The sequence below is a fragment of the Stigmatopora nigra genome, chromosome 8 (assembly GCF_051989575.1).
Source record: "Stigmatopora nigra isolate UIUO_SnigA chromosome 8, RoL_Snig_1.1, whole genome shotgun sequence".
Taxonomy (NCBI): Eukaryota; Metazoa; Chordata; class Actinopteri; order Syngnathiformes; family Syngnathidae; genus Stigmatopora; species Stigmatopora nigra.
In genome coordinates, this window is record NC_135515.1 from 10,083,133 (window position 1) to 10,111,006 (window position 27,874).

General features: G+C 39.4%; 1 protein-coding gene across 4 annotated transcripts; it reads right to left on the reverse strand.

Moving 5' to 3' along the window:
- Positions 1 to 160: 160 nt before the first annotated feature.
- Positions 161 to 27,753, reverse strand: usp2a (ubiquitin specific peptidase 2a). Of its 4 annotated transcripts, XM_077722217.1 has the most exons (14): positions 27,551 to 27,753; positions 24,276 to 24,382; positions 17,083 to 17,896; positions 5,747 to 5,797; positions 4,724 to 4,847; positions 4,506 to 4,617; positions 4,312 to 4,422; positions 3,430 to 3,494; positions 3,240 to 3,343; positions 2,874 to 2,954; positions 2,407 to 2,485; positions 2,141 to 2,245; positions 1,935 to 2,055; positions 161 to 1,359 (listed from the first exon to the last, which is right to left on the reverse strand). In XM_077722217.1, exons 3-14 carry the CDS (start codon positions 17,833 to 17,835, stop codon positions 1,275 to 1,277), a joined length of 1,791 nt encoding a protein of 596 aa, XP_077578343.1. In that variant the 5' UTR covers positions 17,836 to 17,896; positions 24,276 to 24,382; positions 27,551 to 27,753; the 3' UTR covers positions 161 to 1,274. The 4 variants fall into 4 exon arrangements, with proteins under 4 accessions (XP_077578343.1, XP_077578344.1, XP_077578345.1 ...); XM_077722218.1 differs by lacking the exons at positions 24,276 to 24,382; positions 27,551 to 27,753 and adding an exon at positions 18,344 to 18,631; XM_077722219.1 differs by lacking the exons at positions 17,083 to 17,896; positions 24,276 to 24,382; positions 27,551 to 27,753 and adding an exon at positions 12,485 to 12,957.
- Between the last annotated feature and the right edge of the window lie 121 nt (positions 27,754 to 27,874).

Genomic DNA, 27,874 nt, shown 5'->3' on the forward strand with positions numbered 1-27,874 from the left:
CTGCATACAAACAACAATTACTGTTATTGCAGTGATTTTAAAAACAATAACACAACAATGTTATTGCCGTAATTTAAAAAAAATGCCATTAGTTCAGCGTTGTTCCTTTTCATTTGTGGCAACAGACATGTTGCCAAGATAAATAAAAAGGTGAAAACAATTCATTTGTGGAATTTTATTCATATATATATATATTCATATACTGTACCATATTTACTCATTTTAAACAGCCACTTTTGAAAAGTGACACAATACAATATTCTTTAACCATAAACACTTTTTTCACCCTCCTCTTTTTTAGAACCTAGTAAATAAACCAAATGAAAACAGTTATGGGTCAGCTTCAGCACCATTGAATTTTACATTCTCTATATTGCATCAGGATATAAAAATATACAGGTTTATTTTTTTCTTCTTTAAAACATTCTTTCCTTGTTGTTCAATGGCATGAAATAGGAGTGGAAGACCTCAAGGACTGATGAGGACTTAAGCTTTAATTTAATCAATATTAATGACACCACATCATGTGTCAAGTCACTCACTCATTCACAACATTTTGTAAATATCGGAAGCAACCACATAAAAACCTCACCCAGTTCACCGAGACGTATCACGTTCACAGTGCCACTGACCTTGCGGCGATGGAAAAAAAATTATTAAAATGATGCTCATAAAGTTGAGTTTCGGTGCAGCAGAAGTGGCCAGTGGACTGGAAACGTCATGACGAGTCTTATTCCGGTCACGCAATGAGGACGGCTTATCTGAAGTCCAAAATGTCTGTCATAGCCATGTGCTAATGAGTTCATTTTTCAACCTCAAATAACAAAAAAAAAAAAATACTCAAGAGCAAAAAGGTGTCAAACACCTTAATGTCATTTGAGGCAATCAAAAAATAGTGAAGGCGTAGTCAGGAGTCGAGCTTGTGGTGCATAGAGAGATTGGGGAGATGGAGGTGTAAGGGTCCTCGGGTGGGTGGGATTATTGCCCTGTGTCCGTCTAACACATACACAAACACACGTGCACAATAGACACACACACACACGCACACACACACACACACGCACACACCTCTACCCTGGATGAAAACGTCGTTGAGAGAGTACAGACGAGTCAGGCGAAAGCAGGGCTGGTGATGGATGGTGTTCTCGCGCCCTTTCTCCCGCCATCGGTTGAGATGCTGCCTCTACCTCAGTGGAGGCCAGTCACACTCATTTTCCATCCGACCGTTTATCGAGAGAGTGCCGCCACGGCTCGTCGTTTTTGTTCACCAGGCTTCACATGCGCGAGGAAGAAGCCAGTTCGTAGAACAAGACGTAGCCGTCGCTGCTTCGTACTTGGCTGGAGGACATTGGCGTTACTCTGGAGAGAGACAAAAGTTAGCGGTTCATATAGTGTAGAGACAAAAAGGTTACTGTGAATAAATGACTAGGAAAAAAAATCCCTTTTCTCAACTGCACTTAACCCTTTCATGCAGAAATGATCTTTTTTTTATCAAACATCACTAGGCACTCATTTAAGTCATTGACAGCCTGAAATGTCAACAATATGTATGTATATTGTGACTACACTTCAATATCTGGCTGACATTCAGAGCAAAATATATCCAATCCATAAAAAAAAAAAACGATAAATTAGAAAAATATTCCACATTTTAAAATGTCATGCTAAAAATTGGACACAAGATGGCAGCAACTCGTGATGAGATCTGCAATGAAAAAAAAAAATGAAAAAAAATGAAAATCAGACATAGGCATTGTCGTCATCATTGACTTGACAAAAAGCCTAGTAGTCATCATACCCTCAGCAGCGTATGACGAAATTGACATTCCCATCCGTTTGTTTCCTCATATTTAGGTGACTATTTTTCAGTCCATACATTGTTAATACAAAATGTAACACTTTTTGAGTGGTCTAAGATCACAAATTCAACATACCTGGAGTCATTGAAGGTGTACCACTCTCCTGATGAAGGGTTGCGACAGTAGGCTGTGTAGTGACCCCCCATTGTGGTGCCTGAGTGGTTGGACACTGCATACAGGTTGTACACTGCATTTACTAAAAGACATAAAGGAAAAAAATAAGCAAAAAATAATTTAACAGGATAATCATGAACCCTGAACTAATTTCTTTGCAAACTTACTGCTGTTTTCAGAGGCAAATTCTCGGAGGTCTAGATCCTTCATTGGGAAATTGACAAATGTTGACAGTTTGCTGGTTCTTCTTGCTTCCGAGAAGCGTTTGAGGTCTGCACAGCAAAGAGTTAAGGTGCAAATTTTCACATTAACAACACCCACACAAAACATGAGCCATCTTTGGACAGGCTGTGGAAACACTGAGGTGATACATTAGAAGCGAATCATGTAATAAATGAAAAAGATGACACATTTTCAAAAGAAGAAAGGATACGTAGAACTAAAATCTTGGGAAACTTCTGTACGGTGAACTTCTTGGTGCATCTCCTTCTTGCTTTGCACTTGTAGCATGTCTGTGGAGACAACCAAACAGTGCGATTTAATACACTAATACTTCAACATACTTTACTACATATATATACTACATACTCGCTCTCCCTCCATGAAATCTGTCTAATTTTATTACTATTTAACACATTTTAGTACTATTAAACCACAAATTGTTTGTTATTAGAAAAATAAAAATATTTTTCCAATCCAATATTGTGTTTTTGTCAGATGGTTGAAACAAATCAATTTGTTTTTAGTTCATTTCTATGGGAAACGTTCATTTAAGTTTTGAGTAAATCGACATACGAGCTCAGTCCAGGAACTAATTAAGTTCGTATCTCGAGGTACCGCTGTAGCCGTTTGTGAAAGCCCTGCTCACTAGCGGTTAGGACGTCATTCAAGAAAACTTACTGGCTTCTCATCTCCATCGAGGACATCTTCTTTGGTGAAGAGCCGCATGCAGTCCATGAGGCTCACCTCACCATAGCCCTTCTGAACACAAACATTGAAATATTCACATTCACGTGCACGTACAGACAATACAGGTACTTACATAATCCCAATCCAGAAAGGAAAAAAGTGTTTTTAAATCTTTTTTCTTATTTTGAAATTAACTTTAGCCTGGAACTCTGGGATTGAACGGTAAAATTAATCAAAATGCTACCAGAAACTAAGTGTTTTAATTAGCAATTTAATGACAAGAGTGTGCATGTTTATGGAGGGGTAAGCTAAAACACAAGATTTTTAAAAAAGTATGCGTGTATTGAGTGTCCAAACCTTGGCAATAGGCAGCGAGAGATCCCAGAAAGGGTCAAAGACAGTCGAGCAGAAACCACAGTGGCTGCAGGTCAGAGAACTCTTGAGCTGCCCAACAAACACGTCTGAAACACAAAAGATTCAAACATATTAGCCTCATCAGTACCAAAACTTGCCATTTAGAGAAAGAAAACTGTTTAGTTGCACTGACCAACAATTTTACTGTCTTCCCTCTCCAAGTATTTATTCCACATCTTCTTCCCTTTCTCTTCATCCCTGGAAAAAAAGAGAATGCAATGGAATTGTTGGAAAACATAGTAATGTTATCAAGTCTAACAATTAATTCAGGACAAGAAATTTGAGGCTTAGTGAACCCCAGCATTAATGCTTCTATAAAATTCCACTTTACTTTAAATGTTGTTGTTTAATCGATGAACAACCTCGAGTTAATCTTATATGGAGAAAAGAGTGTTTTTCAAAGTGGAACTGCATGGCTATGGTCAGCCGCTTACACCTTTTGCCGTTGACATTTATACAGACTGAATGAAAGAAGGGGCACTTAAAAGTAGTTTTGAAGACAGCGAAAGGGAATTTGCAGGGATTAACACTGACCCTTAAACAAGTCGTTAGATAACGTATAATAATATCCAAAAAGAATTGGGGCATTAATCTGATGTGGGTGTTAATGTAGGTCAGGAACCTGCTCTTCTCTTAAATGACGACTGCTTGACATACATATATGTCATCATTTTTTTACAGTTCACAAACACACACATTTTAACAATGAACCTAATTATAAATAAATGATAATCTTATTTTAAAGTTGTTAAATTGTGGTTTGTGACTCACTCCCCCTTCAATTTGAGACCGAAGCAAAAGCCCATACTAGAGGGTCTACATTAACCTACGTTATTCGAGGGATTACTATATAATTTTGTGTGAGTTATACTCCGAAAAATACTCTAAATTCTCCACCCTTCTGTAAGAACTAATACTTGTACATTAAGTTCAAATTATTCACAAAGATTGCCTTTACAGGTTCAAATGAATAACAAAAACGAGAAAACCAATGTACATAATTAACGATACTTACGGTAGGTGATCAAAATCTTCGACGGTGCCTCTTGGCCTGATTGTTACTCTGTTGACTTCATTGTGCAGGCCATCCAATAGGAAACGCAGAAACTCTTGAGCATCCTGTTGGCTGGAGAAGACATTCTATTGTCTTCACTTGCTTTTCATTTCAAACCAACTAGCCAATCATCAAAAAGGTGCAACCAGACTTACTTGTATCCCACAAATCTGGGCGCATATCTCTGGATCTGAGTTTTGAATTCTGACGGGCTTACAGCTTCGCTGCTGGTTGACGACCACATGGTTTGGATCAGCTTGGCAAATTCTATCAACCAAAGTAAAAATGACATTTAGCTTTTAGTCAGAAAGCCATTACAAATGACAAAAAGGAGAGGTCAGGTATGGGAATTTATGCTGAGACAATCTTTCACCTTCCATGAGAGCCGTGTTAGTGCGACTGTTGTTATTAAGGTCTCTTCGGTGCGAGTTGTGCAGGCAGTAGTCTCGCAGGCTGTGTGTGTTGCTGAGACACTGCAGGATACTATTCATGAAACACTAAAAAGAAAGCAAAACAAATGGTTACATTTCCTATATATTTGTAGTTATGCTAATGGAAACTAACGAGTGTGCTATCAGGAAATGTTTTTGATCAATATTTAAAAAAATAAAATAAATAAATAAATAATAATTTAAAAAAAAGAGTATTTCGAGGTTGTGATGAAAAATGGGTCAATAATAAATTGCATTCTTTGCAAAATATTTTATCCAACATGGCAAAGCTTAAAAAAATACAAATAAAAAAAATTTATAATGGACCTTGTGTATCAACAAAGCTTTTCTAGAAAAACGGTCAGATAGTAAAACACCTACCAGAATGCCCTCTGTATGAAAAACGTTATGTCAATAAATATGTGATAAGATGCAGTTGTGTAAATAGATACATTCAATAAATTAGTAGTCGTAGAGAACTGCATTGCATTATCATTTTAGTCCTAATTTATTGCCTTTGCGACATAACACAATGACAGATAAGATTTACTCATGTGATGAAAAGGTTTATCAGGGAAATGCAGTTGTGTTCTACAGCAACATTTTACTGCAGTCACATGTACAAACACACTTTGGCAGGATCAGGTGAGTAAAAAGGAAAGAGAGATCCATAGTCCAGAGTTCATACTTCTCTACTGAGATTGTGAAGTTCAAGGGGAAATACGCAACTATTTATTTTAAAGGGGGACTTTACAATATTTGTGGCAAATAAATGCACAAAATAGGTCGAAATGGGGATGTGCCCTAGTTGAAGTGTGCTTATCTATATATTTTTCTAAATGTAAAATTAATCCTGTTTGCAAGTTAATTCACATTGCAAATGGTAGGTCTTGTAATTGGCCATGCTGTGATGCCATAATATGCCATATTGTATGTGTCTTAATGGCGTTCCATGTTGTACTCACAGTGTTTCCTAGGTTTTTCAGCCCCACCAGTCCCTGGGCACTTTTTGAGTTCTGGAAGACAGACACAATATTTAGATGAAACCCTGTTGAAAACTTCAAAAACACTATAAGTATATGTCTTACTAAGGTGCAATAATATAATTAAGTCCTGACATACAGAAGGCATTTTATGCAAGATTACTAAACTATTTTCTGAAGTACACAGAAGGTAATATATGAAACAAGAATGTAATTTCGGCAGCACGGTGGGACGAGTGGTAAGCACATTGGCCACGCAGCTCTGGGGTTCTGGGTTCAAAACCAAGTCATGTCCATCTGTGTGGAGTTTGCATGTTCTCATTGGGAGTATGTGGGTTTTCTATGGGTACTCTGGTTTCCTCCCACATTCCAAATTATCATTTCCAAATGTCCATATAGACTTCAAGTTTTGTGTACTAAAACCAGGGTTCTTACAGATTTAATCAATTGAAAATGAAGACGTTTTAATAACACTGAAAATATAATGCATTAACTATCATTACATATGGGGGCTATTTAAATGTATGTTGCAAACAATAAGCAATTCCTATGTCAGAAATGTTTTCAATCCCATGAAATGGTAGACATTTTAAAATGTAATTTAAAACCAAAATCAGACGCCTTTTTAACATGCTTTTTCAATACTCTTACAGACACTGTGGGAAAATTGGGGTGAGGCAGAAAACTGCAGATTATCCCCTATTAAAATCATTGATTTATTGCATGCATTTTTATTAGTCAGTCCTACTTTTACTAGGTCCTTATCTCAAAACCTGTTTTCATTTATTTGTTGTGCCTGTAACAATGAGGCAACTATGCACTTCTAAGGTTCACAGTCGTGATCCCACTCTGAGGAAAAAACAATAACAATGTGTTTTAAGACCCTGAATTAGAATAATGGTGTAGTATTACTGTACCCTGTGAATCACTGGCCACCATTTAAAGGCGTAATCTGCCTTTCACTCCAAGTCCACAGAGCTAGTCTGCAGCTCCAGGTAACTGATAAGTAATATATCCTCCTGACTACCAGGAAAAAAACATTGTCCAATTACATTTATTCTGAAATTCCCCAGTCTATGTGAAGTACTAGAGTAATACCGCAACATACGAGTGCCCGACATTCGAGCAATTTGAGATACGAGTAAAATTTTGAGCAAATATTTATCTTGAGATACAAGACAATTTTTGATATACAAGCATACAGCGGACGCTTAATTCCTGTAATAAAACTGTGATGAGAACGACTTTATAATGTTACTACAGGCGACATATGTTTTAAATTAGAAGATGCCTTGAGATTTTTTCAATGCAAAAAGTGCTGCAGCTCAAAAAAGGTTGGGATACACAAATTTGAACTACTGGCATTTAGGAGGATATGAAATGGAAGGCTTGATTGGCGGATGATGCGTTGTAGAAATGGCATTCAACCGAACCCCTGCACATTGTCAGTCTAATCCATATTCAGGGTAATTTTTTGGTGAAATTACCATAGCAGGTCATATCGCGACTTAACAATGTTGACAGATTGAAAAAAAAAGTACAAATTGAAAAAACTTGTCACATACTGCTGTTAATATTCCATTACATAATCCCAGTGGTTATATAATTGAATGGCTATAAGAACTAACACATTGTCAGGAGGTGGATTAGGAATGTATCTCGATTTAAGAGGCAAAGCTTGTATATAACTCAGCAACATATCCTTGTACATCACTTTCCTGGTAAGAATACACGAATCACCTTAAAATCCCATAGTCAAGACAGACATTTTCCTCAAACATTTGTGACAATAGAGCGCCATCATGATAAAACACAGTGCTCTGTTAACACGTGTACACACACGCAGTACGCCGCGCTGTGTTGAGTGAGCCATTGCTGGATTGTGCCTCTATTAGTCGGCTTGCTATTGGCTGGTCCTAAGCCTGACTGACGTCACAGTCATGAAAACAACTTCCCAGCTCTGTTTCTGTAGCAACGCTATTCTTATCTTTTTTTTTTTTTTAAGGATGCGGCAGTAGAGGACATTACAGTGAGAGGGCTGAGAGTTGCATGAGTGTGTGTGACTCATTTTTGTGATTTACAGGTCATCAATCAAACAACTTGAAGTCTTATTGGCTTAAACCAGGACTTCATGGTCAAAATATTCAAGTATTTTGAGTACTACCATATTTCGCTTACAATACTTTGACGCACAGCATCGAGGATGTTTATTTTATTTGACTATTTTTGGTAAGATCTACTCAAAAATATTGCAGTTGCATAAGTTGTCATAAAATGTGACTGTCAGTATTGTTCAAGGTGAAAAATCGCTGCAGTTTTCACTAACATTATTAATATAATCCGCCTGTCAATTTACTTGACGTACTGTGACACCAAACAAAATGTAATTACACTTCTATCCATTTCCTAAGCCCCATGTCAGAAAGGATTTGTACATGAATGTGAATTGCTGGCTGGCGCTCTGATCTCAGCCAGAAGCATGACCATAATGACAGCTAATTCCGTTATACAAATGATGCCGTATTTCTCATACGTAAGCAGGTTAAAGTATCAATGGTGTGTGGTTTTTAGTTGTATATATGCACTTTGGCTGTGGTAGTGAACAATTTGATCAGTTAAAATACCAAAACACCAAATTACTTTCCATTATGCAAATATAATATATATTTGAACATAATATGGCAAGTCATGCAATCAATATCTACTGTTTCCATGTGTATTTGGTTGGTTGATGCAAGTTTGAAAATGGTGAATGCGGTGAAGTTTAGGGGTGTGTGCGCTAAACATGGTAGATTGTACGACACTGACAATTTGCTCTCACTCTTCTTCTTAACGCCATCTCTTTTTTTGTATTTTCCTTCACTTTTACAGGCATAAAATGACTTGATTGTACAAAACAATGGCTAATTGCTGGAATCCATTTTTTCCAGTTAAGGCACAACCAAAATAAGGCACACTGGTTTTTAAGGCATAATGTACATTAATACAAATATGCGCAAGTTACAATTTAAAACATGTAACACCCACCTAACTGAATTCTAAGACTGCTATTATATCTCTGATGCAACCACACCTTTATAATGAACTTGGCAGATGCTATGTTCACATTGAAAGTCAATTCCAATGTCTTCACCCCTATGTGACATGTTTTAATGCAGTGTGTAAAATCCAATTTTCTTTTTTTCCAAACCTGTCCTGAGCTATACTGGCAAAAAAAAAAAGAATCAAGGCATCTGACACATCTGCAGTATGAGGAGAGATCCGTGTGAATGCCCCCTCAAAGTCATCAAAGCTTAAAGAAATCACTGTTTGAACAAATAGACGGAAATTAGTAATGGCAGACAGGAGAAAACTAACTCCTTCATGATTGCGAACAAGAAATGACCTTAAAAAAGAGGCTCCTAATAGTATGTATCGTCCTGAATAAAACAGATATGTTATCCTGTAGCTCACTATTACTGATTGTATTGCATTATTATTTATTTTGTTTCCACCATGCCATTTATGTACACATTGTAAAGTGCTTTATGTTGTATATTCTGCCAAACCTTCTTGCCTGTTGAAAGCAGAAATGCATACAAAGTGATGAGATGGATGAAACAATTCCAGATGCTTCATGTGAGCAAGTAGCTGTACATTTTACATACTGTAAACTAAAGTGGTGGCCCAAAGGGAAAACTAGAATGAATCTTTCATTCTTAAAGATCATAAAATGCCCTAGGCTGCTGCTGAACTACTTGAGAAACACTGCTTCTTTTAGTTTAAAAGCGTGGAGAACAGAACAACAGCCACCAGGTTGAACTCCTTGTTCTTAATGCGGAAATAAGGGACATACCAAATGACCTTTGGGAAGTACTCAATCATGCGAGTAGAATGAGATCATCTACCCAACCATTGAACTGACTTAATTTAAAGAATGAGATGTGCTAGAGGGTGATTTTGACATGTATAAACACATATATACATCCAGATACTCCAATTTCCTCACACATCTGAAAACCATGCATGGTAGGCTGTCAGGGATAGGCTCAAGCACCTCCTGTGACCCTTGTGAGGATTAGCAGTATGGAAAGTGAATGAATGAAGATCTCTCATCTCATCTCATCTTATTTTCTGAACCGCTTTATCCTTATTTGAGTCACGGGGAGTGCTGGAGCCCACCCCAGCAGATTTCGGGCCAGAGGTAGGGAGCACCCAATCCCAGGGCACAAGGAGACAAACCACCATTCAAGGCCACACCCATACCTAGGAGCAATCTAGAGTGTCCAATCAGACTACCATGCATTTTTTTTGGAATACACAACATGTAAACACCATACAGATTGACATGACCTGGATTTGAACCCAGGACCCCAGAGCTGTGAGGCCAACACACCAACCACTCACCCCACCAGTTCACCCTGTATGAAGATTCCGATTAAGTACCAATTGAAGTAACTGATGACAATATATCATTTAAAATTCTTGTTCTGAAATGTGACAATTGTGAGCTCTGTTTTTGCATCTTGATCAGCAGGTAAAGTACATTAGAAGCGATTAGACGCATTCCTCAGTCCACCTGGTAGTGCTGACCACCTACTGCAAATTTGCTGGCAAACCAGCATGAGAGTGAGCAAAAGAACAGTCTGTTCCGACCTGCCTCTCTCTCTCTTGGCAGACCATTCATCAACAATATCTCTTTCCCTCTGAGACTGCTTATGTTGCTCAGGTTGAGGCCCCACCACCATGTGTGTACAAGTAACACTTGTCTGAGAGTGTGTTGCCAAGGCAAAAGTGAGACCATGTTACCATGAGCAAGAACTTGTTTCAAAGAAAGTGCCATTTTCTTCCTCTGGAGGGATGAAATCAGTCGTTATGTGTTGTCGTTTCAAGATAAAATAACTTAAAGCTCAGCTTTAAAAAATAATGTAGTGTGCTATTACACTAAGGGACGTACAGATTTTGACAGTGCAACCAATTGTGTTTGACTTTGAAGGTTTCCTTATGAATGTAACTTTTGTTTTGAATAATCTTTTGGAATTGTTTGAGTCAAGACCTCAAACTGTGTATTCATTCTTTAAAAAATATATATATAATCAGGACATGAATAGCGATAATAGAATTGCTGAACCTCAAGAATAAGGAATGTGTGCAGCGTAGCCACCGCGGCTGGCGTTTCACGAGATTTGCTGCACATGGACAGACACAAACATACAGTACACACCCTCATGTTGGTGCACGCACATGGCTCAGATTGACCAACACCCACACACAAAAACTCACCAGGGGAAGGACAAAGCACGTTCCCCTGCCACACTGTTTGAGGACAAGGAAAGGGAGGAGTGGAGGACATGAAGGCGTTTGACGGGGTGGGGGGAGCAGGTGGCTAGTGACAACAAAACATCAAGCATGCCAACCAAGCTGAAATCACAGACCCGCTCCAGAGTCCGCTCTAATATGATTTCACATTACATAACAGAAGCTGGCACATGGTGTTCTCAACAACGCCGCAGCATTGGAACAGAATTGTTTTCCACACTTAACAACAACCATGTATTAACCTTGAGTTCTCAGAATCAGCAAGTACATTTCTAATTGATTCAGAAATGATTAATGTATTTAAAAAAAAGATGAACAGTTAATTGTTGTATATCTGTTAGGTATCTATGCTACTACACATATTGATATCAACGGAGTAATTTGTCACGTTGAACTTGGACTTCATTCAAATAATTGAATCAAGCATTGACTAAAATGTTGCTCATGTATTACCTTGTGGTACATTTGATTGCATTTATTGCAAGAGTAAATACAGCAATCGATTTAAGTGCATTTGTTCCCACAAAGTAAAAGCCAAAGGAGAAAAAAATCAGCACCGTTGCCTATGGCGTTCTAAAACAAGATTACAGTTGTTATCTCGTAATGTCTCACACGAGCAATTCCCGGAAAACCAATGAGCAGTCCCATCGTTGATCATTCATAGTTTACTATACTACACTACCTAACTCACCCTACTAATTTGACTATATACAATGTTCTACCTGATAGGATAAGACATGCCACCACCATATGAAGAAATCCATGTTTCGGTTTTTGTTTCTATATGGCCCATGCAAAGCAAGCAGCACAAAGTCCTTCAGACAAGAGAGTATAATAAGAGCAGTTGTAGAGTAGCGGCTAAAGCCTCTGATGAGGATTAAGCTTGGTTATATAAGCATTGACCTGTAAATGTGGGCCTACTGCTCGCTCCTGGCCCAGTGGCGTACAGCAGCTTAAAAGAGCGGCTTACCTCTGCAAATGACTTCCTTTAAACACTAACCTGACACCATTTTGCAGAAAATACATAACCGCACCAATTTTTTTTTTTTACAGGGTGACCTTTATGGATTATGAGCAATATAATGGCTAACTGTAAAATTCAAGACCGTATTGGACTACGTTACAGCTGGTTCACTCAATGGTTTTGGGATTCAATGAGAAAACCAGCCTCTCAGTCATCGGCTCCTAATGACTGGGATAGACGTCAGATTAAAACATAAAATGAGGGTTGGGGTTCTTCCTAATCCAAAGGGATTGGACATGTATCACCACCAATGGCATTCAAACATGATCATTTAACGTCAGATCTCCCAATGGAAATATATTTTTGATGTCCATCACTATCAAAGACAGTGAATGAGTTACCAAACTGAATCAAAGACACAACAATGTAGTCCACATATTGGTAGTAAGCACTCTTACCTTCGCTTGGTTTATGAGGAGCCCCACGAAAGCTGAGACCAGAACTGAGCCTGACATGCTGCCTTTTCTCCGCATTTCTTGCTTCAAAAAGGGGAAAGCGGCTGCCGGGGGCTCCTCGGGAACGGTCACCGTGTACGTCTGCCTCATGCTCGGCATGCTGGGGGGAGGAATGGAGCCGTCCGCGGAATGAAACTAGCCTACGGCTCTGCTGTGTCTTGCGTGACACACGCTGTCATTCATTAAAACAAGGAGAGAGAGAAAAAACGCCTAAAATATCGCCTCTACTACTCCTCACTAGCACCGAGATTTGACTGGACTGGTAATCCTTGAATTACCCCCACCCCAAAAAGCCGCTATAAGGGGATCTCAGCTAAATAGATTGGTGTAGCCTGGTATCTTTTTCCAAGATGAATGTCATTCCGTTTGACAGCACGTTTGGTTCAGCCCTTTAACATCCAGTGAACAAGGACTGCCTCCAACACACCAGCACCCGCCTCCGCTCAGCCAATGAGCTGACGTCAGAGATCATCCTCCTCCGCGCTGATGAAAGAACAGTACCAGGGCAGGACATGGGTCCTTATTGGTCATGTTTAGACACCTACACTAAAACCACCCCTAATCACCATGACGCAAACTAATTGTAAACTAATCCTGTTACATTGTTGAAAATGAGCTACCTAAATGTTCATCTATGACACTGAAGCACTCTTCTCTCACACATTAGTGCAGGGGTGCCAAACAAGTTAGACACAAAAAGCCAACATTTTAAACTGTGAGGGTCAAAGAGCCACGTTACATCAGCAGCAGGATCAAAAATATCAACCTGCCAAATTCATTCATTCATCTTCTGAACTGCTTTATCCTCACTAGGGTCACAGGGGACTCCCTGAATTGTTTGCAGGGCACAATGAGATGGCCAACCATTCACAGGGCCAATTTAAAGTGTCCAATCAGCTTACCATGCATGATTTTGTTTTGTGGGAGGAAACCAGAGTACCCAGAGAAAACCCACACAGGCCCAGAGAGAACATGCAAACTCCACACAGGTGGACCGACTAGGCGTTGAACCCAGGACCAAAGAGCTGTGAGGCGGAAGCGCTAACCACTCATTCTGATGAATTCAAGTATAGTTTAAGAGAGAATATGAATAAGAAAAACATGAATCCAAGGCAAAGAGCCACAGAATATACAAAATATGATAAGAAGCAAGGCATTTTTGCCAGGAGCCGCATGTTCGGCACCCATGCACGAATGAAATTAGCATGCGATTTTAGGGTGGCTATAGTAGGTCAGAGTGTAGACTGCCCAATGTGAGTTGTGATATGACCTTACACCCCTGCCTGAAACCCTTGTGATGATAAATTATGGAATGTTATCATGTAGAAAATAGTATTGTTGGGAGGAGAACACAATGTTTCGATTGTTCTTTACTTGCCAATGTGTCATTCTTTTGGATGTTGTGGGAATGGACACACTATTTCAGCCTGTTCCACCTAAATCTCTCCCACTTCTGTGTCTTGAACTGTGGTACCAAAATGAAAAACTGCAATTCAGCATTAACAACCAAAAAATACAAAAAGCCTGTGGAGAATGCACCATTTCGCAAGGTTAAGAGGCAATCTCTTTTCCAAAATGGCCATCTATTATGTATACCCTATCTTCAATCTACCCCAACACAGTGGGCGTGACCATACTATCTTTTGTTACCTTGTGCTTACCAGTTGGTCACATGTGATCTCTGGTTAAACTCGATGACGAACAACAACACAAGACTGGAAACAAGCAAGTAATGCAGACCACAAAGACAAAATGTACCAATTGACGATATATCCGCAATGTCCCCAAGGATCATGCAGACATCTAATTGCATAATTAAACAGTTAACCAATACTATAGATTCTGCTATGCGTAAAAAGTTGAAACCAGATTAAATACAAAATATATAGTGTTCATTCATTCATTTTCAATACTGCTTTTTCTGGTCAGGGTTACAGGGTGCTAGAACCTATCCACTACACCCTAAACCGGTCGCCAGTAGGGCACCCAAAAGGACAGACCACCTGCCACTAAGCGTGAAACTATCTCATGTTGACCGCAACAAAAACTTGAGGAGATAAAAGAATTGAGATGAATGAAAAGCTAGTATTAAATCATAAATTAGAAATATATTGCTTGGCAATGTGATTTTAAAAAAGGTGACCCTACACTATAATGTCAATATTTGATAGAATTCCACCAACATATTGGATTAGGACAGCTGAAACTATATTGTTGTGTTCAAATAGGGGCTTGTCAGACATATACCCAACAAATAACTACTTCTTAGAAACGATACCTTGTGCACACAGCTCATTTGTACATTGTGTTTGTGTTATTTTTATACTGTGAGTCATATGACAAGCAAGTTACTGACAATAACAAGGCCCCCACTGTATCGCCCTGCTTCATTTGAAGAAAGAACAGTACTGATTACTGAACACTTTGTCAATAATAGTGACTTATAATTTACAGAAAAAAAATACATTAGTCAATTCTGGTCTTTTGAAGCTAACAATTGACAAATTTGTCAAGTCTTGTCAATATGTAGGAGTGAGACATTCAGAATGGAGTTAAAGGTTTAAATTTGGCTAACTTAATAATTCTTTCATTCATTCATTTTCTGAACTGCTTAATCCTCACTAGGGTCATGGAGAGTGCTGGAGCCTATCCCAGCTGACTTTGGGCTTGAGGATTGGGATACCCTGAATTGGTGGCCAGCCAATCGCAGGGCACAAGGAAACAAACAACCACTCAAGCTCACACTCGTACCTAGGGGCAATTTAGTGTCAAATCAGCCTACCTTGCATGTTTTTGGAATGAGTACCCAAAGAAAACCCACACAGGCTTGGGCAGAATATACAAACTATGCAGGTAGACCGACCTGGATTTGAACTAAGATCCCACACTGTGAGGCCGAACGTGCTAACCACTCGGCTGTTGGGCCAACCCCAAATTAATTCTGTTTGAGAAAAAAAAAACGCAAAAGCCAGCCATCTTTGAATAGGAAAACAAATTGTAAGGAGCAACTGACAAGCAAATGATGAATATGTACCGGCAATGGACCTTTTAGCAACATTCCATCACTAAGATTAAACACTGGCGAATGCTGTTAAAACAAGCGTGAGAGTTCAGAAGAACGTGTGGGAGCCTCCCAGGACAGAATGAAGTCTTCTGAGTAAATTTTCAAGTACAGAAGAACAGAATGATGTCTTCGGAACAAATGTTCTAATCTTAATATTAGATGACGGTATTTAATTTAGGTTAAGAAATTACATTCCTGATGATGACCCCTGAAAGACTTTTTGTAACATTTTCTGTGTTTCGGGAAGTATTTGAATGATAAATCACTATAAAGTAAATTGGGGTTGAAAGACCTTTGTATGGTTTGTTAACGTTGTGATCTTATTGCAGAGGCATCAGCAAAATAAGGGACAATCCTCATGTTAATTGCATCCCAGCGGAAAAAAATCTTGTTTACTCAATTGAAAATGCAGGATTTCATTTTTCTGATGTGTAGTAAAAGGGATCCTGGGTTCAAATTCAGGTCACGTCCACCTGTGGAGTTTGCATGTTCTCCCCTGGCCAGCGTGGGTTTCTTCCGGGTACTCCGGTTTTCTCCTACATCCCAAAAACATGCACGGTAGGCTGATTGGACACTCTAAATAGCCTCTAGGTGTGTTTGTCTCCTTGTGCCCTGCGATTGGCTGGCCACTGATTCAGGGTGTACCGTGCTTTTGGCCCGGAGTCAGCTGGGATTGGTTCCAGCACCCCACGCGACCCTAATGAGGATAAAGCGGTTCATAAAATGAAATGAGAGGGACTAGATGTTTGCAGTCTGACAAGTGTCACAGACATTATTGCTGAAGAAGCAAAGACTGTGTTCACAGTGCAACACTCTCATCTAGTGGCGATTATATGTAGTAATGGAATTGAATAATTGTGCTGTTTTCTTAAGTCTTTTTAGTAGCCTCTGCCTATTAGAAAATAGAACGTCTGTGTAAATTGATCGGGTGGCCACCGATTCAGGTTGTCCCATGCCTCTCGCCCAGAGTTGGCTGGGATAAGCTCCAGCACCCCCACGACCCAAATGAGGATAAAGCGGTTCAGAAAATGAGATGAGGTGAGATGAACCGGAAGTTGTTTGGGTTCTAGGGCATCAACTTTTGCATGTATGTACAACCTTTGTTTCCGCATAATACGTATTAGGAGATTCAAGTAATATTTGGAGAAAAGTCATAAAATCATGCAATTAAAAACATTGCATTAGTTATCTTTGCCAGAAGTTGTTTAGTGTCCACAGACATCAACTTTTGGGGACATTAGGTCAGGGTGAAAATTTTGATTTTATGTGATTCCTGCTGATAAAACTTGGTTGAGAATGATTATTGTTAATATAGGTGACCTCATTTTAAATGAAAAGATTTTCAAATGGTGGTGTCCCTTGAGATTTTTTCCATCCAAAAAGTGTGCCGCCGCTCAAAAAAGGTTGGGAAACACTGGTTTGACTAAAATGTAGCTATGATTTTGAAGTCACTACATGAAGGAACAAACACGCTTACCGTGGTATCCCGAGCAGCAGACATGGACACGGCATTCGTGGTTGGCTCCCACGTCGAAGTAGCGTGAGATCTGCCGCTGCTGTTACTGAATCCTTCCCTGGTGGAGTTCCACGTGAGAGCATCCTGGGTAGAGCTCCGTGGCAGACCTGAGGAATTAGTCCCATACATGTTAGCCACCTCACTGGTCCGAGTGCGATTGCTCCTCGAGGCGCTGGATGAGGGTGACGGGCTGAGGCTAGAGGAGGAGGTGTCATTGAGGCCCAGAGTGGCCAAGTCCCTGGTTAAGTCACTCTGGGATGCTGATTTTCGTCGATTAAACGACATTCTGGAGGCCACCGGTGAAGAGGAGAGGTAGCTGGATTGGACTGAGGGGGAAGAGTAGGAACTGTATGTTGTGTAGGCAGACCCCCCGCTAAGTCCAGAACCTGCATAGCTCTTGAGAGGGGTTCGACTGAGGCTTTCACTGCGGCGGTTGCTGCTACTTCCGAGGATGTCTGTCCGTGGGATTAGCCGCCCCCGGTCTGGGTCCAGGGAGGTGCTGTAGTTTCGGCTGCGGACCGTAGAACTGCCCAGGTAGCTGGAAGAGGTGTAACCTGAGGAGGATATAGAGGAAGTGGGGGACCTGTAGGACGACAACCTGTTCCGCTCGCCGTAGGAGCTAAGGCTTGGGGTTAAGGGGGAGCTGTAGGAGCTGTAGTGGCTGGTGTAGGACGGGCCAGCATAGCGCTTTGCAGTGGACGAGACGTGTGACATGCTGCTGGTGTTGCTGGGTTTTCAGCCACAGGAAAAGAGGGCCTGCGGAAGACTGCATTGACTGCAGCCACAGCAAAGAGACAGAGCATAAGTTCATTTAATGCAGTTGCTGACATGCATAAGACGAAAAAAACAACAACATCAAGACAAGTGGGAGACTGGGTTAGGGTTGAATGAACATGTTTCAATGCAACTGATGGCAAAAGACATCTAATTCATTTGAGCCCCAGTATAAAGATGTCTGTTGCAGTCAATAGCCGCAAATATTCGTTTTCTGTACCACTTATCCTCACAAAGGTTTGGGGCGGGGGTGTCCTGGTGCTTAACCCAACTATGCGGCACCAGGCAGGAGACTTATTTATTATTTATTTTTGCACTTCATGGTGAAGCTTTAAATCTCATTATACTTGTATAATGACAATAAAAGTATTCAATCCAATTCAATTTGTATCTTTTGACAAAATGTTCAACGTATGCAAAGGTTGAAATGAACCATGTGGACACTTACACACATTGTAGTATGTTTTAAACTCTCCCAATAAAATCTGATTTGAAGGGTGCCATTCCAGCACATATAAGGACGGTCGGTCAAGGACCCCGAGGCTGCCCCTAGCGTCAGTCTTGTGGCCCAACACCTTCACGTCACTCTTGTGCATTCCACTTTGCGTCACTCTGAAACGTGCCTGGTGGCACTGTCGATTCCAGTCATGGATCGACACCAGACCAGAGCTCTCTCGCGTCTGGGGGCGTTTATTTCATTTTGTTATAGGGGGAGGTGTTTTTTTTTATAGATCCCACCACCAACTTTTAAAAGAATAAGCGCGCGTGCGTGAGCGCAACCTGCAATAATTTGAGTGCACTTTTGCAGTTGAAACAAACAACAGTTCGATCAACAATACTCGTGCTTTGTAATTTGTACAGAATAAAACTGTAAATTGGAGTAAAAGGGTCACGTGTGATGACGTTGGCGTCAGACGCAAAGACACTAAACGACAACGTCAGGGGCGTGGTGATTTTTAACACGATTTATTAAATTTCAATTTAATTGGCTCAACTCCGAATCTGTAAAATAAATGCACATCATTTTTTAAAATTTTATCATTTTTATATATCAATGTATTATTTATAAATGTATTTACGCATTTATTTATTCCTTTATTTATTTTTTTATTAATAAATACATTAATCAATTAATGCAATTTATTTATCAATATATTTTGTATTTTTCTATTTATTTATTCCTTTATTTATTTTTTTATTAATAAATACATTAATCAATTAATGCAATTTATTTATCAATATATTTTGTATTTTTCTATTTATTTATTTGTTTATTTATTTATGTATTTATTATTTTAGATTTAACAGGATAATATTTAATTTAAACTCATTCTCCTCAGTATATATTTATAGGAAGAAAAATGTCTAGAAAAAATGTGGTTCATGTCAATTCCACGAACAAATTTGTCAAAAATTTCGGAAAACTGGATTTGTCAACTAGAAAAACGTGTGAATCAGGCAGATATTTGTGTAAATTTCTAAAATGCCTAACATAATATTTAGCTTCCTCCAATATACTATTTTCTTTAGATTACTTGTACTGTTGCTACTCTGACCTAAGCCAGAGTGGCTGCATGTGCAGCAGCATTTGAATAAATAAAAGTATCTAGTGTTGCTGATCCGTGTTGAGTTCAACATGGGAGGCTCCTGTTTCTTCTGTGTCTGCCTCAATGTGTCTTCGTACTGCATATCCTTGCCCTTCTGGCAGTCTGCCTAAGTAAACCCATGTTACTTCTTCCAATAGCAGATCCCCCTTCTCATGGGTCTTTAACGCTCCCTTTCTACCCCTCTTCTTTAGCTTTCTCCTGGAACAAACGTTTATCAATAATTCAGCAATGGAGTAGGCAGCCGCCATTCTGGGGATCTGCCAACACACTGCTGGGCAGGCTAAACTTCACTGGCAATATTGCAATGGGTAGAACTGCATGGTATTTTATTCGGCCTATGCGACATCGAAACCATTTTTTTATTGCATTAAGTCTATGACCCAATTTTCTGACAAGATTTGGAAGGTAAAGGAATTAAATATTATTCTTGACCCAATACTGAAGGCTCTTGAGTTAAGTAGAGACAAACGTAAAAGCAGAAGAGCACTCAAATAGCCTCTCAAGAAGTTGTGAGGGTCTAGGAAAAGCAGCAAGGAAAAAACTTAAATTTGGTGCATTCAGATGGTCTTTGACTGAAAAGGAATTTGTTATATCTACACTGGCATTATCATCATATAGTGTAATTTCCAATACTGCATGAATTATAATCACAGTAGTGTACGGCAAGTAGATTTGTCCTGCAAGGAACGGAAAATGAGTTATTAGTGAAAACATTAAGACTATGCAAATTGGTTTATAGACAGAAGAGATAGTCTAAGATGAGACTAATTTGTCCCGTCTGCTTTGACTATACCAAGTTGAACTTCACTGCCACAAAAGTTGAAGCAAAAATTAGTAGTAAATGGCTAAGTTGGAGAAAGCAGGATAAATCAGAACACCATGGATTTTTACTCTTGGGAAGAGATGTATGTAGTCAAGGAAACGACAACACACACACACACACACACACACACACACACACACACACACACACACACACACACACACACACACACACACACACACACACACACACACACACACACACACACACACACACACACACACACACACACACACACACACACACACACACACACACACACACACACACACACACATACACACACACACACACACACACACACACACAAATACACACACTCTGGATACTTTTAAATTCTCCCTGAAGTGGTAGGTAGTACTTGGTAGTTTCCATGACTACAGTTGTATTTGTCTTCATTTAAATGCCATAATAACTTAAACCCAGTGTTTGAGTGTGGGGCATTGCTAATTTACACTAGCCCTGTCAGTTTCGAGGCGGCCTAAAATTTTCCTTTCTCACTGAGGATGAATACATTAATTAGGCCATTAACTATGAACGTAGTAACACACAATTTAAAATTCGCCTGAAATGTAAAAACACTGTAAACTGATTGACATTATGGGAGAAGGTGGCTATGAGTATGAGGTGTCTGTAGTTCTTGGGGAAATAACACTAGAGATGGGTTTTCACTCTCTGAAAACTAGGAGAATTATTTTCCCCTCTGTAAATTTCTGATCAGATCAGCTTTATCATAACAACAAGTGCAACCACATTTGGGATAGAACTTTTCTGTATGGGAATATGTTCTCTGCTTAATTTCAGCTTCTCCTACAGTTATATTAGTATACTGTAGGCAGAGGGAAACCCACTATTTAATTGCCCCATAATTCTATGACCTGTGGTAAGTAAGGTCAGGTTTTTAATATGATATTTCCATGTTGAGTTGGTCATTTAGACTGCTGACATAAGCATCTATTTCATTCAGGACTTAAAATGTCCTGAATCAAGCACTCAGTCTCTAGCGTAACATACGAAATAAACATTAATTACCAATTGAGATCTACATGGGTTATTATGGTACTGCGCCGAAGGGAAACCCACTATTTAATTGCCCCATAATTCTATGACCTGTGGTAAGTAAGGTCAGGTTTTTAATATGATATTTCCATGTTGAGTTGGTCATTTAGACTGCTGACATAAGCATCTATTTCATTCAGGACTTAAAATGTCCTGAATCAAGCACTCAGTCTCTAGCGTAACATACGAAATAAACATTAATTACCAATTGAGATCTACATGGGTTATTATTATGGTACTGAGCCGATCTATGTGCTGTTCAGTAAATTGTGGTGGTGCAAGTATATTTTTGTGCTAGCGCAGTCCACAACTGAATGTGGTTTGGGCAAAATTTCAACGCTAAGTTTAGCAAGTTTGAACTTAACAGCGTTCTGAGATACGAACCTACCAGACCAAATTTTTCTCAGAACTTGGCATGGCAGCCATAACGTTTTGCAAAAGCTAAACAACAGAAAAACAAAGAAGAATGCATATTCAGAACAATCTGACCTAAGATGCGTATACCAACGCAATGAGTGGGTGTCCTTTCATCAAATCATTTTTCAGTATTTTTTTAAACTCAATGGATTACTGTATACTGCAGTAAATGGAGGGTAGTGGTCACACAAGAACACTGGTGAACAGAGTAGAAGGCGTTCTCCTAGTGCTCATTTCACTGCAAAGATTTCTCTGACTAAATTCATGTATTCTCTGGCCAATTAGGCTTCTCACGCTACAGGGCAGGGTTGAGATGATAGCCTCTGAGCTGTGCAAGATTTTCCTCTGACAAGCATCTATATATACTCTGAAATGTGAGCAGATATGACATTGCTGAAGCCAAACTGACTCCTATCACTGCTTGCTTTCAGTCATCAGCTGCAAACTGCTTTATATTAATCCCGGCGTTGCCACTTGACAACTTGATCTCAAAAGTCACAGGTGGATCTAATCCAGTCATTCACTGGAAAAGCAGTTGTATTTAGCCCCACTCAAGTGTGGGATATCCGGCACTCAAATAAATTTCAACACAGTCATACCTCTACTTACGAATACCCCTAGGCAGGGAATTTTCAGGTTACAACATTTTTTAAATGCAAATGAGTGACTCGAGATATGAAAAAGATGAAAGTTATGAAATCCCCTAAAAAGTAAATGCATTTCCTTATCCATTATTTTATTTTTTAAAAAAAATGTCGCAGGTGCATTGATTTTCATTCGCTACACTTTCCTGGGCAGTCATTGGCTGTCTCACAACAACCACTATCCATGTTTCAAGATTTTCTCTTACATACCTGTCCACTTCGGCTCCCCTTATTAATGTTTGCAAATCCACTTATTAAGCAATTAAAAACCATACAGATACAACACAGCACATATTTTCACACACACACACACACACAGGCCACGCGTATAAATCGTCTTGGAGCACAATTTCACTGGGATTTTAAGCCATATTATTATTTTAAGACATTAACCAATCATTTTCTTATAATTTTCTCTCATTTTTGTGTGTTTCTCACATCTTTCATACAAAATTGGGACACTTACAAATTTTAAAGGGTTTAGTTGGGAGTTAAACAAAGTAGAGAATTTACATTTAAAGTACTGCTCTACTTACAACATTTTCAAGTTACGAAAAAAGTTCTGGAACCAATTAATTTATTAAGTAGAGGTACAACTGGAAATGCTAAATAAGTGCCATTGGGAAGAGCTTGGAAAGGATACAACCTCTGATCAAACACATTAGTTTTCTGTTTGGTGATCACAGACATCTCAATATTTTATCAAGTCATCAAAAAATAATTGGTCAGCACACATAGGCTGAGACTATTCTCTATGCCAGTAATAAAAACGTAGACAGTAAGCAATGTTACTCAGAGTTCTATGATGGTGTTGTGGAAACTTTCTCTTTCATTTTGTCGTCAAGTTGATGACAAAAAAAAAAACTAAAAGCAACAGAGTCCCGACTTAAAGTGGCATATCACAAGAAGCCTTTCTTAGCTGCAGAAATAATCCATGAATGAATAAATGATGGATTACAAATTGAATGAAAAAATAAAATGACTGCCATTAATCAATGTCACACACTTTGAGTTTAACGAATGTTTAACTGGCTATATCTTAAACAACGTTTTTCTATGCAGGGGACCTGGATACATGTGATTTTGATGAGAGCAAAGACAACAAGAACAAGGACATTCCCATGCATAATGAATTCAGAGTCTCAGTCAAATATTCCACACATGTATGTGGAATGCCAAGTGACTATTTATTGAATTTCTCAGGGGTTATTTAAAGTACTCATCAGACATTATTGTTGTAACTTCAGTTGAGTAACAAGCGCTTGTGATTGAGTTCGGGCAAGTTGGCCACACAACCTCTTTTTTCCTCTAATTTTTTTATTTTTATTTTTTTATTTACTTTTAACATAGAGGCCGCAATGCATGGCAGTTGGGGCATTCTGTGTATCCTAGCCAAGAGATGAAAATTTTAAGAGAGCTTTCTAAGGATTCAAGTACTAGGTCATAAAGTAACTTGAACATTCACTATAAGGAAGGCCCCAATGTTTTATTATTTATTTTTTAAAGGCTACATGCTCAATGACCCAAATGAACAAAAAAAGAGAAATAGGAGCAGGTGAAACTCTCTTACTTCATTAAAATTAAACAAACCTTTATGCGTCATTATATGTTGCAGCTGGTTTCAGAGTACAACAATTCTATCCATTTAAAAACTATCTTCAAAGTCCCTACCTTGACGATGATTCATCTTAAAAGTCAGATTTCCATAGGGGTTAATGGTTTTCTTCCATATGTGTAAAGGTAATTCCGTGACAGTACAGTACTAATAAATCCCAAAGAACTCTGACAGCAAGTGTTAAAGTTTAAAATCATTCGTGTAACATAAATTACCTGCCGGAGCAGTTCCCATAGACTTTGAAGGCTTCTAGGCCACTTGCCCTGCTTTTGCTGACCCACGTGTCCACACACTCACGCGAGCTTTGTAACACTGATCCCACCTGAGGAAATATAAGGACACAATGACTGTTTTACCACCAATACAATAAGGCTGTGAAACCATAACTTATTGTCATAAAATACAATACATAATGGATGCTAACATTAGAACATGACAGAATATAAAGGAACATTTCCAAACAACAAAATTCCCTAATAACATAAATAGTTTTGTCTAATAAAATTGAAGAGGTAATCAAAATATAGGTGTCAGTTTAACTCCATTGCTACTCCCACAATGTAATTTCCCGAATACGGGACGAATAAAGTTATCCAATCCAATCCAATTGCAAAGATCCAGAGTTTTAATTTGTGACACTCAACAGTACTACATTGCCTCAAGCCCATTAAATACCTGTTTAAAGCTTGACTAGACAGAGAAAAAATGACGCAAATGTCAAAGTTGTTTGATAAAATCAGGAAAATGTGTAATGCTATATTTACCAGCTCCCACAGTTTTTTTGTGTTGCCCAGAGCCATTCGGGCTTTGAACCTGCACTAGCATGACACACAATCCCTTCTGTGCAATAACAATGTGAAATATCTTAGATTGTGCAATATTTTAGAATTACCTTTGCCCGGACGTGACTTTTTAAATGACTTATTTCTGTTTTGACTGGGAATCACAAACTTTGTAGAGTAGCACCACTCATTTTGTTATACGCAGCTGTTTTATAATGACAATAAAGGCTTTTTCTTTTAATGATGAAGCTCATTGTTATGAAAAGAGGGGAGTGACTATCCATAAAACCATGTTTCATTCATTCATTCATTTTCCGTTCCGCTTCTGGGTTGTGGGGGTGCTGGAGCCTAGCTAACTCTGGGCAGTCGACAAGGACACTGAATTGGTTGCCAGAGAATCACAGGCCACACTGAGACGAACAACCATTCATGCTAAATCATACCAAAGGACAAATTAGAGTGGACAACCAGCCAACTGATCATGTTTTTGACTGATCTCAGAACTGTGAGTCGGACGTCCTAACCTTCTGCATACTCTACAAACAACTCCAAGCCTGACTTCACAGCACCACAACTACTTCGTAGAAATCAATTACTTTCACTATATCCCGGGCACTGGATTCCTTCCACTCAGTGGTCTCTGGTCAGGCAAAGAGCGAAAAAAAAAAAATAATAATCCCATTAATTTCTTAAGAATCAGCCAAACAACAATGACACCTAAAACAACAGCAATAAAAATTCAAAGTAGCGAAATTTACAATTTTAGGTCCTCACCCTTGTTGTTCTGAGCGGTCATACCAATGGACGGACAGTAAAGGAAGGACTGCTGCTTGGAACACGGTAGCCCCAAACTGTGAGAGGATTGTATGAGCACAGCCATCCAGAATGCCACAGATCAAGTTACAGAGCTGGTAAATATAGCAGACACCTATGACCTCGTGGGTCACTCAACACTGTGAGGCATTTCAATTTGCTTTTAAAGAACCAGCAATAGGCCCTGTACAGTCTGGGTAGTGGGCAAACAACCAGGCACACAGAAGGTACAGTACAAAATCAATAATGAAGTCAGCTCATGCAGAAAACTGTATATTTGTGAATCCAAGTTGTAGCTGGTTTGTGCCAGTAAATAATGCAATGCTGCTCCAAATAGAACAACAACTGGATTAGTACAGCACGGAAATGTTAACGGATAATTAAATACGATAACACAGGAAAAACAAGAGTAGTGCCTCCAAAGTCAATGTAATCTTGTCATTGATGCTAATCATGTCATTGTTATCAAAACAACCCATACAAAAAAATCGATTGCGTGTGTGAAACTTATAAGACTTTAGAGTGCTCATCTATAAATATTTTAAATGGATAGTTCATGTATTTACATAGTCTATATTAGGAATGTGATTTAGAAGAAATACAAGTTCATTCATAAAAAGTTGGCTCTTTACATATATAAGTCTGCACACCCACTGGTGACTGGAGAGGTACTGCGGCTGTATGCAGTGTACATTGAAGTGCATCGTTAAATGGGAGTTAGGACATGACTGCTAACATTTGGAAGTCCCGTTAAATAACCTTTTCTGACATTGTGCTAGCAATATAGTCCAATCAATAAAGCAAGTGTTTCTGAATATTTAGTAGCTGACTTATTGGTAACTGACTTATTGGTAGCTACATATGTGGGAAGGCGCTCAGAAAAAAAAGTTGTCATACATACTGTATGTGGGTGTATTTTTCTTACCCTATACTTATGCATTATTGTGTTTGTTGAATTTAACACCAGACGGCACCTTGCGCTCTTAAGTAAATATTATTCACATTAGCAAACATGTAACTCCAACATTCAAAAATAATGCTTCATCCTTTTTCTATTCTACTTATCATTAGTATTGCAGCCCTGAGGGTGAGTGGTTAGCACATCAGCCTCACATTGGGAGACCTGGCCCATCCACCTGTGTGGAGTTTGCATGTTCTCTTCGGGCCAGTGTGGGTTTTCTCTGGGTGCTCTGGTTTCCTCCCACGTTCCAAAGACATGCATGGTAGGCTTATTTGACGCTCTAAATTGCCCCTAGTTATGAGTGTGAATAGTTGTTTGTCTCCGTATGCCCTGCAATTGGCTGGCCACCAATTCAGGGTGTCCCCCGCCTCCAGGCCGATGTCAGCTGGGATAGGCTCCAGCACCCCCCGCGACCCTTGTGAGGAAAAAGAGGTTCAGAAAATGAGATGAGATGGATGCCATTGTAAAATGCATGTGGCAAAGCTAACACTATGTATTCATTTTCTGTACCGTTTTTCCTCACAAGGGTCGCAGGGGGTGCTGGAGCCCTTTGGGATGATGGCGAAGTACTTGAATACTAAGAGCTACATTCACTTACTTATGTAATGCATCTTTTTTGTTACTATTAGGTGGGAAAGCAGCATCTTTCAAACACAACTCGTTAATTAACTTTATTGCTGACAATCATTACCTTGTAAAGCTATGCAGACAAAAGCAAAGTGCTTTGGGACACTTCCAACCGCTCATTCTTTCGACGATTTTAGGCAACTTTTCGACTGAGATGCATTGTCTCAGCGGTTTCACATCCAAAGAGGCTTCATTTAAACTTGAAGACCGGGAAGGACCGAATTCACATAACGTTTCCATGGCTGTGACGACTGGTTTGAGACGCTCGCTGGTGTCGGCCGGTGTGATGGTAACCGTATTTACTCACCCAAAAGCGGCAGACGCGATCAGGCAGCAAAACGGCTCCCAAAAGTAGCTTCTGGCTAGCGCATTGGTGCCACTTTCTGCGCCGTTATATAAAGTTGCAGTGGAGGGTGGTTAGCGGAATACCGCAGTCCCGGGCGTTTAATCAGGTTTATGCTGGAATCCGCTCTTTTCTTCGGTGCTGAGAGGAGAGTTTCAGCAACCGAGTAACGGTACGTTCCCTTTAACCGTGACGTCATTGCAACAGCATAACTTCATTCGGATTGGTTAATGTTTCATGGGGGACGTTACGAATCATGACGGCAGACCGCCTCCGACTCGGTTGTCA

Coding starts and splice junctions, on each gene's coding strand:
- usp2a (XM_077722217.1), bottom strand. CDS start 17,835: ATGTCACACGTCTCGTCCACTGCAAAGCGCTATGCTGGCCCGTCCTAC. Junction 3,495..4,311: donor GAAGATTTTGATCACCTACC/GTAAGTATCGTT, acceptor CTTTTTTTCCAG/GGATGAAGAGAAAGGGAAGA. Junction 2,486..2,873: donor TCGATGGAGATGAGAAGCCA/GTAAGTTTTCTT, acceptor TTGTCTCCACAG/ACATGCTACAAGTGCAAAGC.